Source organism: Poromitra crassiceps (genome assembly GCF_964638095.1).
Source record: "Poromitra crassiceps genome assembly, chromosome: 4".
Lineage (NCBI taxonomy): Eukaryota > Metazoa > Chordata > Actinopteri > Beryciformes > Melamphaidae > Poromitra > Poromitra crassiceps.
In genome coordinates this window covers 64,233,975-64,250,220 of record NC_139626.1, presented here as the reverse complement: position 1 = coordinate 64,250,220, position 16,246 = coordinate 64,233,975, and the positions used below count along the sequence as shown (strand labels likewise).

Genomic DNA, 16,246 nt, shown 5'->3' with positions numbered 1-16,246 from the left:
GATTTACTTTTTTTCCCTATTTTTTTTTAACTTTGTATTACTTGTAGTTTTTCATAGGCAAAATGTTTAGACAGCTCTCGTCTATTCAAGCAGCACTTTTGGGGACTAATACTGTCAATTTGGGATGACATTTGGTTTGAATAAAATTATTGAAATAAAATCCGCCTATTTATTTTTATCTGATCCATCGATTAATCAAAGTAATAATCAACAGAGTAATCGATTATCAAAATAATCGTTAGTTGCAGCCCTAATGTCAAGATGCTGGGTCAGAAAGCTGAGGCATATTGATGCATGGGTGCTACATAAAAAAATAATTTGTATCTTGTCATGAATTATGTGCTTGTTCCATTTCAGAATACGTCCTGTACTGAAGTAGCTTGGTAAACCATGTGGTCACATGAACTCACATGTGTTTCATTCTGCGAGACCGTCTGCGAGACGTCCGGGCGTTTTCAGGATCCACAACACGGATGGGCCAATCAGGGACCTGCCTCGTAGTTGACATCGTGAACCGGCCAATCAGGAACGCCGGTGGCGAAACAGTAACGGCTGCCTCCATGGCTCTCCGGCTCGACCAGTAACGTCAACATCCGTCGAGTTCACACCGCCGTAAGTGCAGTTATTGCAGAAATAGACTCAACAGCAACATTTAAACATATTTAAAAGTAGAGGAGTATGCAACAGTGGAGTTTCTTGGCAGAAAATACGTTTTTTTGCCATTCTTCCGAGTGGATTTGGATTTGACTGGATCTGACGCTGATTGGCTGAAGGACTGGCTACTTCGATCCAGCCACTGTGCAGAGCTCGGAGACCAGACGATTCCACAGAACCAAAGAGAATGTGAGTTGACGGATCCGGATGGTTTTTAACCAGGCTAGTACTGAAGATACATGATGAGAGTGGAGTCTATGGAAGGATACTGGGTGTAGCTTTGTGGATTTTCCCGGCGTCGGCTCCTGGCCCGTTCACTGCTCGTTTACTCAGAGAAAACACTGTAAGCTCCTCAAACCTACAGTAGAGACACACACACACACACACACACACACACACACACACACACACACACACACACACACACACATTGTTTTTCACCATTTTGTGACATTTTATAGGCCGAACGACTAATTGATTAGTTGAGAAAATAAGCAACAGATTAATTGATATTGAAAATAACCATTCTGTTGCAGCCCTAGTAGTAGTAGTTACTGTCTGAAAAAGTACTATTGGCAGGAACACAGTCAGAAAAGCTTCCTGGATAGATAGTTGTTGTTGTTGTTGTTGTTGTTGTTGTTGTAACTTGACTAAAGGTTGTTTTGCCACACATTTTCACAAATAGAATTTAAAAACTTTTGCAGGACTTTTCAAGGGTCCATAATAGAATGCCCATGTAATTACTCTAAATATACCAGAAAGTATTACTACACTGACTGGACAAATATAAATAGGGCAAACACCTCTTTATAATGGATTTGAGTGGCTTTAGAGTCCCAGCGTCACATCACATTATGGAAGCTATTGAAAGAAAAAATCAAATACAAGAAGCACTAAAATCGACACACATTAGAGCTACGTTGCGTAAACAGCAACAGAAAATAAATGTGTTACATTACATGGTGCAACGGGATGGGACTCCCACGGGACCCGACGCAAATTTCCTGGGAACGGGCGGTAATCACGTTGGCGCGGGCAGTAAAAAAATAAACTGCAGGTCCCGTGATTTCAGTCTCTCCTCGTTGAATGCCGAGTAAGTCAGTCATGACCTCGGAGATAGATCATCTTTGTTAGGATGACGTCATCATTCCTACTTTGACGTCGTCATTCCTACTATGATGTCATCGATCACTGATGATGTCATGATTCATGGGTGTCTTTCGTGCCTTTCGCTGGTGATGTCATAACACAGGTGATGTCATATTCCATCTATAAAGGCCCGTTCCTGCAGGCCCTCAGTATTGGTTCATAAACTAATATCAGGTCAATCTCTGCAACCGTTCCCAACCTCGAACAGTGCAGATTCAGCTGTCAAGTCCCACAACATCCCAGCTTCTCAAGACTTACCAAGTTTCCCGTGGCCCTCAACTACCCGCGAATAGATCCACATGTCTTCCGTCACCAAGCCTGACAATCTTTGGCAGTGTGCGCAGTGCGCACTGGCCTGCCTGTCAGTCTGTGAGCTGCTAGGCAACCCTGGCCCCTCGGCTCGGAGCAGCAGAGACAGACCGGCTGTTTGAACAGCACTACATAGGAAAGCATGATGTGATGTTTGAACAGCACTACATATGAAAGCATGATGTGATGTTTGAACAGCACTACATAGGAAAGCATGAGGTGATGTTTGAACAGCACTACATATGAAAGCATGATGTGATGTTTGAACAGCACTACATATGAAAGCATGATGTGATGTTTGAACAGCACTACATATGAAAGCATGATGTGATGTTTGAACAGCACTACATATGAAAGCATGATGTGATGTTTGAACAGCACTACATAGGAAAGCATGAGGTGATGTTTGAACAGCACTACATAGGAAAGCATGATGTGATGTTTGAACAGCACTACATATGAAAGCATGAGGTGATGTTTGAACAGCACTACATAGGAAAGCATGATGTGATGTTTGAACAGCACTACATATGAAAGCATGAGGTGATGTTTGAACAGCACTACATAGGAAAGCATGAGGTGATGTTTGAACAGCACTACATAGGAAAGCATGATGTGATGTTTGAACAGCACTACATATGAAAGCATGATGTGATGTTTGAACAGCACTACATATGAAAGCATGCTGTGATGTTTGAACAGCACTACATAGGAAAGCATGAGGTGATGTTTGAACAGCACTACATAGGAAAGCATGATGTGATGTTTGAACAGCACTACATATGAAAGCATGAGGTGATGTTTGAACAGCACTACATAGGAAAGCATGATGTGATGTTTGAACAGCACTACATATGAAAGCATGAGGTGATGTTTGAACAGCACTACATAGGAAAGCATGATGTGATGTTTGAACAGCACTACATAGGAAAGCATGCTGTGATGTTTGAACAGCACTACATAGGAAAGCATGATGTGATGTTTGAACAGCACTACATAGGAAAGCATGATGTGATGTTTGAACAGCACTACATAGGAAAGCATGATGTGATGTTTGAACAGCACTACATTGGAAAGCATGATGTGATGTTTGAACAGCACTACATAGGAAAGCATGATGTGATGTTTGAACAGCACTACATAGGAAAGCATGATGTGATGTTTGAACAGCACTACATAGGAAAGCATGATGTGATGTTTGAACAGCACTACATAGGAAAGCATGAGGTGATGTTTGGACAGCACTACATAGGAAAGCATGATGTGATGTTTGAACAGCACTACATAGGAAAGCATGAGGTGATGTTTGGACAGCACTACATAGGAAAGCATGATGTGATGTTTGAACAGCACTACATAGGAAAGCATGATGTGATGTTTGAACAGCACTACATAGGAAAGCATGATGTGATGTTTGAACAGCACTACATAGGAAAGCATGAGGTGATGTTTGGACAGCACTACATAGGAAAGCATGATGTGATGTTTGAACAGCACTACATAGGAAAAAATGAGGTGATGTTTGAACAGCACTACATAGGAAAGCATGATGTGATGTTTGAACAGCACTACATAGTAAAAAATGAGGTGATGTTTGAACAGCACTACATAGGAAAGCATGATGTGATGTTTGAACAGCACTACATATGGAAGCATGATGTGATGTTTGAACAGCACTACATATGAAAGCATGATGTGATGTTTGAACAGCACTACATAGGAAAGCATGCTGTGATGTTTGAACAGCACTACATAGGAAAGCATGATGTGATGTTTGAACAGCACTACATATGAAAGCATGATGTGATGTTTGAACAGCACTACATATGAAAGCATGATGTGATGTTTGAACAGCACTACATAGGAAAGCATGCTGTGATGTTTGAACAGCACTACATATGAAAGCATGAGGTGATGTTTGAACAGCACTACATATGAAAGCATGATGTGATGTTTGAACAGCACTACATAGGAAAGCATGAGGTGATGTTTGAACAGCACTACATAGGAAAGCATGCTGTGATGTTTGAACAGCACTACATAGGAAAGCATGATGTGATGTTTGAACAGCACTACATAGGAAAGCATGAGGTGATGTTTGGACAGCACTACATAGGAAAGCATGATGTGATGTTTGAACAGCACTACATAGGAAAGCATGATGTGATGTTTGAACAGCACTACATAGGAAAGCATGATGTGATGTTTGAACAGCACTACATAGGAAAGCATGATGTGATGTTTGAACAGCACTACATAGGAAAGCATGAGGTGATGTTTGAACAGCACTACATAGGAAAGCATGACGTGATGTTTGAACAGCACTACATAGGAAAGCATGATGTGATGTTTGAACAGCACTACATAGGAAAGCATGAGGTGATGTTTGGACAGCACTACATAGTAAAAAATGAGGTGATGTTTGAACAGCACTACATAGGAAAGCATGATGTGATGTTTGAACAGCACTACATAGGAAAGCATGATGTGATGTTTGAACAGCACTACATAGGAAAGCATGAGGTGATGTTTGAACAGCACTACATAGGAAAGCATGATGTGATGTTTGAACAGCACTACATAGGAAAGCATGAGGTGATGTTTGAACAGCACTACATAGAGAAGCGTGATGTGATGTTTGAACAGCACTACATAGGAATAGAGCTGGGTATTGGTTAAAATTTCAAGAATCACGATTCGATTCGATTCGATTCCAATTCGATTAATTTCAATATCGATTTGGTTAGTGATACCAAAACGTGTTTTTTGAGCTGTACCCTGAATTACATGACTGTCCAGTTATGTAACACAGGGGTTCCCAACCTTTTTTGCGCCAAGTAGATACATGGGGAAAAAAAGGTTGCGGACCAGTTGTCAATTTTAATGGTTTTAGTTACACATATATTTACACACCAGGTGGTGACAAAGGGTAAATAATAGCCTTTTCATCTGTCAATAAAGACACTTTCACAATTATGCACAGTGATTTGATTTCAGCCTATATAATTTCTAAAAGTAGATATTAATGATCAAACATTTCCATTTATGTAGCCTACAGTATTTATGTTTTTGTTTCAACTACAAACATAAATAAACGTCAACTTGAAACTATGTTTCAACTACCACACACAGCATAATATTTTAGCCTGTTTATTTAAAAAAAATAAAAAAATAAAAAAATCGATCTCTGGACATATGAATCGATATCAAAGGATTAAAATAAAAATTGATTAAAAATCGGAGAATCGGTTTTTTGAACCCAGCCCTACATAGGAATGCATGATGTGATGTTTGAGAGAGCCCAGTTCAATTAAGCACCACGGGACCCTGCAATTATTTTTTATAGCGGGCAGCAGTTGGCGGTCATAACATGGCTGCGGGCACTCAGTGACGCACACGTCGTGGGCGGTGATGGTCAGAAATCCAGCCGGGGCGGGCAGGAGCGGGATTGAAAAAACAGTCCCGCGCACCCCTCTACATGGAAGGTAATCCATGGGAAGATTACTGTAAGGGCGAATGTACACCGCCTGTGGAACAGATGCGGTACGGCTCCGGTACGACTGCGAAAAGACCCACACTCATGTCATCTGTCAGACGTATGCGGGATCCGACGAAAATAGAACATGTGCATAATTTTTCCGTACCGCATGTATCGCCCATCAATTAACATGGCGAGAGTCGATCCGGCAAATTTCATTACACACAACAGAATGATTTCCCAAAATCCCATGACCTTTCCAGGTTTTCCATGATGGTGGGAACCCTGTGTTATAGGGCTCAAACAACAGCGCTCAGTCCCTCCTGAGCTCCGCCTCCTACCTGAACCCCTTGAAGCCCATGTACTCCAACGTCTTGGAGGAGATGGAGTGCTCCTCTGGGAACGCCTCCTCCTCCTCAAACTTGTAGAACTCTTGCACGGCCGTCAGGTAGTCTATCCCAAAACTGGCTTTCCCCGGACGCACGAAGGAGCCTCCCTTTGGCTCTCTGGATGTGAGAAGACAAGGTCCAGGACAGAAGGTTTTCATCTCACACGCTCCATTAACAACACTACAACCAAACAACAAGTAAGGAGGTCAAGGGTCAACTGCACCCAGATAATAGATAGAACAAATATTCCTGTGACAGAAGGTGCAGAGATGCATATTGTCCACATAATGACAGAAGGTGCTGAGATGCATATTGTCCACATAATACCCTGAATTAGGGATGTTCATCAATTATCGAAAATCGATAATTGATCGTTAAGGAATTGAATCGATCATGTGGAATTTGGATCGATTATTGTTATTATTATTTTTTTTTTTTTTTTGTGGACTAGGTTTGGGTGGAATTCGTTCCTCCTCGCCCCACTCCATTACACAGCCGATTAACGTGAGGTGGAGCTTCATATAGTGTCTAGTTTTCTGGCTGGGCACAGGCCTTTGTGCCAACAAAACTGTTTTAAACATGGGGAATTCACACCGGCATGCGCCGGGGACACAAACAAACGCACCCAGCGGTCTGCGGACCTCAGTGAGGCTCAGGCCTGTTGATTTGACTCTTGTGCTGTCAGCTAAGCTGGAAGACGCCGATTGCCTTACATCATGTAACCTGACATGTAACATGTTTGTTTACCTGGCCACAGCGCTAGTGTCTGATATTCTTACTACACAGCGGCATCGCCATTATAGCTGGCCGAGAACGCGCAACAGTATTACCAGACCAGAGTAAAAAAAATATATATATATATATATATATATTATTATTATTACGCTATCGATAATCAATTAATCGATAATTGATCGTTCATTTTCCCGATTTTCGATTATGGAAATTTTTCAAAATGAACATCCCTACCCTGAATCCAAATCAAATATGGACGTAGCCAGCGTGACTTCATCCTTTGGTTTTGAAGCCTCAAGTTTGGCATTTTGATCGTCGCCATCTTTTTTCTTCTCTTTTCTTGCTAGTCAGACAGAGCTGCTATTAGTCTGTAATCAGCGAGCTGCGCGATCACTGGACAGGCGACCTGTCAATCACACACCAAAAGCATAGTCTGCTTTATTGTCTATTTGACTCTAAATGGGAGCATACTTTACTAAAGGAACATCAGACTTGAAACTAGAGATTGAGGCCATCAACTCATTAGGGAAGTGTTTACTGAGGTCATAAATGAAGTGAGAAGTAGGGTCATTTTCCCATTGACTTCTATACAATCGGGCTTCTTTTCGGCGCCATAGAATGTATCAACAGGTGAGTTACAGTTGTCATGAATGGGTAAATTAACTATGGAGACCAAAACCGTTTTTTTTTAACCAGGCTGTAAACTTGTTTATTTCTGCTGTAAATGTGGGCATTTTAACATGGGGGTCTATGAGAATTTAATTACTTTTAGAGCCAGCCTCAAGTGGCCAATCAAGAACCTGCAGTTTTTGGAGTTTGCTTCATTTTTCCAAAACAGAGAGAGGTTGCCAACTATCAATTAAGCTTTTATTTTAGTGGCTCATAGATTTGAAAAAAACATGTCAAATGTTTGGACGCTCGGGTCTTCATCAGGGCTAAAAATGATTTTTAATTGATAGTGATTTTTCCATTGAGTGTCTGGACTGTCCTCCTGCTTCCAGTTTGTGATCCCGTTTTCCAAGAGCAGCCAACGCTTCTTTTTGGACCTCCTTTGGACTAGAGCTAACAGTAAGTCGTTTCTATCTTCGCCAGAATACAATGTTGGCTTTTCACACTTCTGAAAACCAGGATACATCAACGCAAATTTGAATATATATAGTGTCCTATTCACCTTATGTAGCCACGCCCATTTGACCCGGTTGTGTGGCCGTATCAAAACTTCTGGGTAAAAATAAAATAAAATAAAATGGCTGGCTGCTCCAATATCATCTAAGTCTGAATGAACTAATAATTTAGCTAATTGTATGTAACATACCAAATAAAAGCAAACGGCAATGTCTAAGAATGCAACGCCATGTAACTGGCTCATTAAGTCTCGCATTCCAGGGAATTACGTTAACGTCTGCGGTAGGGCTGCAACAACTAATCGATGAAATCGATTAAAATCGATTATTAAATTCCTTGGCAACGAATTTGATTATCGATTCGTTGCCTCGCGATTAGTTGGACCGCAGAGCCATCTGTTTTGTTGATATTAACAACAGCTGACCGCAGCTGCTGCGGCGCAGTGCTGGCTACGTCACTCCCTGGCCCCGCTGTCACGGAGCCGACTACGTCACTCACCTTGCGCACGCGCAGTAAACGACAGACAAGTTGAAACATGGCCGAGAACGAGAAAGCAGCTTGACCCAAAACTTCGCAAGTTTGGGAGCACTTCATATTAACTGGAAATAAAAAGTCTGTTACGTGCTAAATGTGCAAAGCCGATCTTGCATGGCATGGAAGCACAACGGCCCTGCGTGAACACCTTAAACGCAAACATGTTGGATCATTGGATGGTGCCGGTGAAGGGAGCTCAGCAGCGGGGTAAGTTAACGTTATTCTACTACAAACTTGATATGCATGTAAACTAATGTTACATTATTAGACCCATGTGTATTGTTGTTTGAAGTGGAAATGTTCGTCTCACAGCAGATAGTTTGTTTTGTTTATCTAACGTTAACAGTCGATGCGCATTGCGCCCGCATCCAGGTCGACAACGTTATAGCCGACCGGCTAGTTAACGTTAAGTTAGCTTGCTAACGTTAGTGGTAGAGCAGATTTGGTATGTAAACTAAGGCTAAAAGGGCGGTTGTTGTCCCTTGTTCATTGGTGTGTGTGTGTGTGTGTGTGTGTGTGTGTGTGTGTGTGCGCGCGCATCTTAATGTAAGGAATGAGCTAGGACAAATTGCATTTGAGGCTTCTGTTATATAAAGGCCTTCTTTACATAAGCAATTATCAACTAAATCATCAATGAGTGAGTTTTATTGAGTTTTATGTGAATAGTGCTGTTAGACACTCATACTGTCTTTCTCATTTCAGAAAAAAACAACTCACCATGAGGGGCTTCGTTCTGGGGAATGCGGCTTGCACACCAAGGCAAGCAGCCATCATGACAGACAGTGTCCTCAACATGCTGGTGCCCATGTCAATGGTTGGAGATGCAGGCTTCATTGCCATGATTAACACCCTCCACCCTGGCTACACTCTTCCTTCAAGAACATTCTTCACAAAACTGATGGAGAAAAAATATGAAGACACATTCCAGGCACTTACACCATACATTTGTATGTATTTTGTATTCGTTCATGCCCTGTCAAAGCTATTTGATGTAGCAAAGCCCGGTGAGTTTTTGTTTAACAAAAAAAAAGTTGTTTTTCAATAAACGGATGGAAACAATATCAGTGCATTTTTTAATCCGATGAATCGATGAATCGAACAAATAATTGACCGATTAATCGATTATCAAAATAATCGTTAGTTGCAGCCCTAGTCTGCGGGTCTTATTGACGTTAGTGGCTCGCGCTGCCTCGGAGGAGAGAAAACTATCTGAAGCTTTCTTTGTTGGAGTCCAGGTATGTTTTACAAGAAAGTGCTCGTCATTGTCGACGATAACGTTATCTGACCTGGCTAACAGTGGATACTCTGCTTGCTTGCTGTGTACCGAGCTCAAAGTAGTAGGCTACGTTCTTTATTTTACCCCTTCACTGTCCGCTCCAAAAACAACTCTTATTTTGCGCCATGACCGCCGGAAGTGTTAAAAGGACCCGGAAGAATTTGGCCCACTGTAAGGTCTGAACATAAGGTGAATAGGAGCCTACTATTGCCCCCTGAGCAAAACTGGCTCTGCAACAACTGGGGTCCCCCCCATGACACTACCCCCCCCCCACCCCTTTTTATTTTTAATGGACTTTTACTTCGCACTATATTAGTGATACTGAACCCGAGGCTCTACAGCAGGGATGGGCAACTTTTATGATAGAGAGGGCCACAAAAAAATGTCCTTGCTACCAGAGGGCCAGATTGTGACCGTGCACTTCCACCAGTAGCCTACTGTAACACCATCACTCGCAATTATAGCTACTAATTTGATGAACAGGACTGGTAATCAAAGTTAATTATACGAACATTTATATTTTTCCTATTCAAATTGAGTAATTCTTCCATTCAGATGACACCAGAAACTCTGCTCTAGCTTTAAAACTGCCCGCTATATTAATTTGATGGGGTACATCACCCAAATATGTGATATTAATCAGATTAGTAATGTTGCATGTGCAATGTGCATCCTGGATATAGTTTGTTACAATAGTGTTAGCTCAAATGCTAACGTTAAACAGTATGTGGATGGACAATGCTAATGCCATTAGCGCCCTGTTCTGGGATGTACAGTCAAATAAAAAACACAGATTTGGGTGGTCTAACCTAACCTAACCAAAAACGTCCGCCTTGTAAAAAAATAAAAAATAAAAAGATTAGCTGGGTCGGGGGCCCCATGCGGTCCGCCAATTGCCCACCCCTGCTCTAGAGCCACATGCAGCTCCTTCATGGGTAGTTGTGGCTCGTTTAAGTCCTACTTTAAATAAAAATAAATAAATAAATATTTTTTATATATATAATTTGAGATTGTTTTCTGTTCACTTCATCTTCTGCTATTGTTGTGATCTCTGCGCTGCATAGCCTACTGCACAAATATAGGTCAATGGCACAAAGACAAACTCCTCATTTCTAATCTGATTTCTACTCACTGTGGCTATTAAAATAATCTTGAATCTATGTTATAACCATGTTTTCCAGTGACTCCTGAGCAAACCTGGCAACTAATACAATTGTATATTGTTTCAAAGAAAAACCTTTTGTACAACAGTTGTGTCTCCTGAATTTAAATATAAATAAGTGTGTATGTCTGTGGATAATTTAATTACCGTAAATTCCGGACTATAAGCCGCGGCTTTTTTCCCGTTTTTTGGCCTTTTTTGGCCCCTGCGGCTTATATAACGGTGCGGCTTATCTATGGATTTTTTCCAAAAAAAAAAAAAAATCTCTCTTTTTTAGCACTCTTTCTAACTATAAATCCACTTGTTTTAATTTCCTCTCTTGCCCTCTTTTAACAACATAACATAACATAACATAACACAACACAGGGAAGCAGAAAGAAAAAGACGAAGCAATCACGCCATGAATGAGGAAATGACTCACCTGCTGGAGGCTGGAGATACACGGCTTGGGCTAAACTTTTACTCCGTGAAACACTATCGATTAAGTCCGACATCGCTCAGAGGTTTTGAGCAGCTTGAAAACAAGTTTGAAAACGTGCAGAAGTCCATCCACTCACTAAAGAAACTAAGGCAACCGTGAACAGAGTTTATAATGCGGAAAAGCGCATCAGCGCACTGGAGGACAAAAACAACACAGTGAGTCCGAAAGTGGATAAAATGCAAAAACATCGAAACGCTGCACACGCAGGTTGATGACTTAATCAGCAGGAGTAAAAGAAATAACATTCGCCTGATCAATGTAAAAGAGGGAGCTGAGATTGGTGACATGGACGCTTTCGTGGCAAAATCCTGTGTTACATCCTGGACCTGAAGGAAGGCGAGAAACCACCAGAGGTGGACAGGGCACACCGGGCGCCTCGGCCACGTCCAGACCCCGGCCTGCCACCGAGGGCCATCTTCATCTGCCTACTCCGCTGGCCCGACCGTCAACTCATCCTCCAGGCTGCGGGGAAGAAGCCCCTCACCTGGGAGGGTACGCGCTTTTTCGTCCGGCAGGACCTCTCCGCGTTGGTGCAACAGAAACGCGCAACATACAACAGCATCATCGAGTCAATGGATATCGCTTTGGCGTACTGTACCCAGCGAGACTCGTCATAACCATTGATGGACAGCGCGGAACAAGAGCTCAAAGTGAAACTGCCGAATATCTTTTGAGTTGGACTGGTCAATAGTACTGTGAGTAACTAAAATAAAAAAATAAAAAACGGAATTCTCTCTTCTTTAGCACTCTTTCTAACTATAAATCCACTTCTGTTTTAATTTCCTCTCTTGCCCTCTTTTCACCACACCGCGGACACTGTGTGCACTGTAAAAAAAACAAAAAATACCATTAAAACACCCGCGGCTTATAGTCCGGTGCGGCTTATATAAGAAAAAAATAGTCAACTTTGAAGGTGCGGCTTATAGACCGGTGCGCCTTATAGTCCGGAATTTACGGTATTTAATTTGTGGAAATATGATGACAAAATAGTAGGAGAATCTGCAGACTTTATTCAATCTGTTTGAACCAGAATAGCTTTATTTTCCCAGTTTGGCAAAAATATGAATAATGACGTAATGAGTGGTGTCCCATTTCCTAGGCCAGGGATACTCAACTTGCTTTGCCCGGGGGCCACTTTCGTGAAATGATAGAAGGCCAGGGGCCAGTTAATAAACAATCAATATACATTTTTCTGTATCGGATTGTAGGTGTCAGACGGAGTTTAGTCTGACAATGTTGTGCACACCGGATAGTTAGTTAGGTTAAGTTAGTTAGGTTAAGTAGACTACATACATAAGTGCCTGGGTAGCGAGCAGACGACGGTATTTGACAATTTAGCAGCTAAATCATAGATTATTGAAAGATATTCCATATTCCAGACTGAAATGCTATAACAGAAGTGTGAGTATTGGTCAGAATTACATGAACAGTTGGACAATTATTCAGGGGGTATCTTGCATGTTGCGTTTAAGTGCACTGTAAAAAAAAAAAAAAAAAAAAAAAAAATGCAATTCCATCGCGGGCCACACAGGGGGCGCCCGTGGGCCGCATGTGGCCCGCGGGCCGCATGTGGCCCGCGGGCCGCCAGTTGAGTATCACTGTCCTAGGCGATTGTTTTCAACCACTATACCTTGTGGCTCTGTTTTGAAGGGCAAGGGGCAAAGTGAGGGACACTCAAAAACAAGGGGTAGGGGGGTAAAAAAAAGAAATGGGATTGGGCCCAAGTCAGTGATAAAAACCTCCCGGCAGGGCGCGCTTTGCAGGTTAGACAAGCATTTCCAAAGGCTGTGTGCTTCACCTCCACTGCTGCAACTCCATGCTCGGTGAAACACTGAAGCTGTTGATATAAACTGTCCGGGATTTAAATTACCTGCATGTGAAATACTGGACTCCGTCATGGCTGCCGTCATGCTTGCCTCTGTCAGGATTATCCCACTCCACGCCGAGCCACAGCCCTGTGTCACAGGTCACACACAGGTCACAGGTCACACACAGGTCACAGGTCACACACAGGTCACAGGTCACAGACCGGTCACCCACAGGTCACAGACAGGTCACACACAGGTCACACTCAGGTCACAGGTCACAGGTCAGACACAGGTCACAGACAGGTCACAGGCCGGTCACAGACAGGTCACAGGCCGGTCACACACAGGTCACAGACAGGTCACACACAGGTCACAGACAGGTCACAGGTCACACACAGGTCACAGGCCAGTCACATACAGGTCACACACAGGCCACACTCAGGTCACAGGCCAGTCACATACAGGTCACAGGTCACACACAGGTCACACACAGGTTACACACAGGTCACACACAGGTCACACTCAGGTCACAGGCCAGTCACACACAGGTCACAGGTCACACACAGGTCACACACAGGTTACACACAGGTCACACACAGGTCACAACTTGGGTGCCGATTCGATAAGTATCGCGTTTGTTAAAGTCGAGCTGAAATGGCATTTCCAGGATATTGATTCCATACGCTGACATATTCCCAGTGAAACAGGGAAGAGAGGCGGAACCTAACGCGTGTGACGGATAGTGTTGTGCTGCTGATTGGCGATCAGATAAATATTGTATATCAATGGCTGAAAAGATGATTGATTTGACGAGCCGATGTTGAGCCACGAGGCTCACTGCAGACTTCTTACACATGTTGAAATATACAGTACATGTAGGAGCATTTATTCACTGACAAATAGACTGGTTTCTTGTAGGGCTGGGCGATACATCGAATATACTCGATGTATCGCGACTTGTGCCACGTGAGATGTAGTAAATGACTATATCGCAAACATTTGAGTATAATTGTCACACATTGTTTATAATTTAAGCCTGCCGGCATGACTCGCTTCACGTTTCCTCTTGTCAGCTCTCCCTCTCACACCGTCTCACACTCAGACAAACAGGAAGGGAGGGGGAATCACATGCATACGTCAAACCGCATCAGACACACTCGCCCGCGCTACGCGACGTCACAGACACTCGCCCGCTGCCTTGACACTCGCCGTCAAGCGATATTTTTTCCCCATGATGGCGAAGGCATGGCCCGCCCCTGTCAAGGCAGCGTGGAGGACGAGAAACCTGAGAGCCAGTAGTAGAGAATCCATCATCCGGCAGTGGTTTGGGTATCGCAAAGAGTACACAGCGAGGTGCGTGCATGTGTGTGCGCGCATGTGTCTCAAAACAAAGTAACTTATCGTCACCACACCATTTAAAGAAGCAGATTGATAATCAACTTTAATAATGTTTTTCTGCAAATTGTGTCTCAGCGTTTCTGCGTGGCATTCAAGGTTAGGTCTGGCCAATATTGTGACTAGATGAGACCTAGATCTCGTTTTAGATTTTGTTATGGTAATATCGTGATACTGCATACTCGTTAGGGCTGCTCGATTATGGCAAAAATCATAATCACGATTATTTTGATTGATATTGAGATCACGATTATTTAACACGATTACTCATTGACATTGAGAACATCATGCATTTATTGAACATTGACACTGGCTTTTCTTTTTAACATTGGATGTCTTTGGATTTTAGATATAATTGAAAATAAATAAATAAATAAGTGAAAATAAATAATAAAAGTGCAAAGATTTAGAAATAAAATAAAAACTAAAATAAATATACAGTAGCCTATATGTAGGCCTACTATGTTGCAGTGAACTGCCACAACCAACTGCAACTATTACGGTAATCTACATTCAATATTAGAGCTGTGCATCTTCACTGATCTCACGATTCGATACGATTCGATTATACAAGTCTACGATTCGATTCGATTCGATTATACGATGCATCTCCGATGCATCTCGATGCATCGCGATGCATCTTAAATCGATGCATCACTTTTTCCGCAATACATGATTTATTTTTTCTCACTTTCTTTTTTCTCACTGTGTGGCTACTTTTAAAATAAAAGTGCATTTGGAATTGCATTGTATTATGATCCATAATTAAAATAAACAACTGCATGTACTTACATTCTATTTTATTTGATTATTTAAAAAAAAAAAAAAAAAAAAAAAAATTTTTTTTAATAATCGATTTTTGACATTTGTTAATCGATTCAGAATCGTCCTATTAAGCATCGCGATGCATCTCTGAATCGATTATTTTCGGCAGCTCTATTCAATATGTTGGTAAACATTGAACTAGTAGTCCTTAAACCTCAAATCTAACCAAATGAGAACGCTATTGAGTAACGTTCGTTTACATTACATTAAATTACTCATTTGGCAGATGGTTTTATCCAAAGCGACTTACGTTTAGGTTCATAATAGGCTATTGTTAATGTTTATCTGTGAGATCGTTAGCTGTTGAATGCATATTCATGCATCATATCAATGCAGTCGCATTGTAAAGAGTGTCCTGAATCGATGACTGTGTTGTGGCAGGAGTAACTAGATGGGACTTTGTCTTTTTGTTCATTTAGCGTTATTTCTTGGTCATAGACCACTTTGTGAGTGGATTTCAAGTGATTAAACAGAGGGAGAGGTCATGTTGCGGGGTGCTGCCACGACCGCGCATATCTTGACAGGTGGGTCAAAACTTGCATCGCAATTCCGTGCTGTATATTCGCATCGCTCATCAGTTACACATCAAGAGCGATGCGAATATACAGCACGGAATTTTTTATTTTTTATTTTATTTAACCTTTATTTATACAGGTGAATCACCTTGAGACCTAGATCTCATTTTCAAGTGCGACCTGTTCAAGCAGCATCCAGACAGAAAGTTTGCGAGTTTTGACCCACCTGTCAATCACAGGCACAGACTTGGAACAAACAGTGCAAGATATGCGCAGTGTAAGGACCTTTAAACTCGGCAAAACCATAGTGTTTCCACCCCACATACGTTGTTTCACCTCTCTTCTCGACCAGCGGCTCTCTTTCTGTGAAATAAGCGGGGAGGAGAAACGTGCCGTGGCTCTTCACACGAC

The 16,246-nt window shown here is 42.1% G+C and overlaps 1 protein-coding gene across 2 annotated transcripts in view; it reads right to left on the bottom strand.

The window, feature by feature from the left end:
- The window catches only part of tbce (tubulin folding cofactor E), a 63,563-nt gene that overhangs the window by 40,885 nt on the left and 6,432 nt on the right, over positions 1-16,246 (bottom strand). For both annotated transcript variants that reach the window (XM_083634697.1, XM_083634698.1), the window contains exons 3-5: positions 13,163-13,247; positions 5,932-6,096; positions 924-1,012 (exon numbers count right to left, since the gene is read on the bottom strand). In XM_083634697.1, the coding sequence (XP_083490823.1) occupies positions 924-1,012; positions 5,932-6,096; positions 13,163-13,247 (339 nt within the window). The remainder of the gene's footprint in view (positions 1-923; positions 1,013-5,931; positions 6,097-13,162; positions 13,248-16,246) is intronic.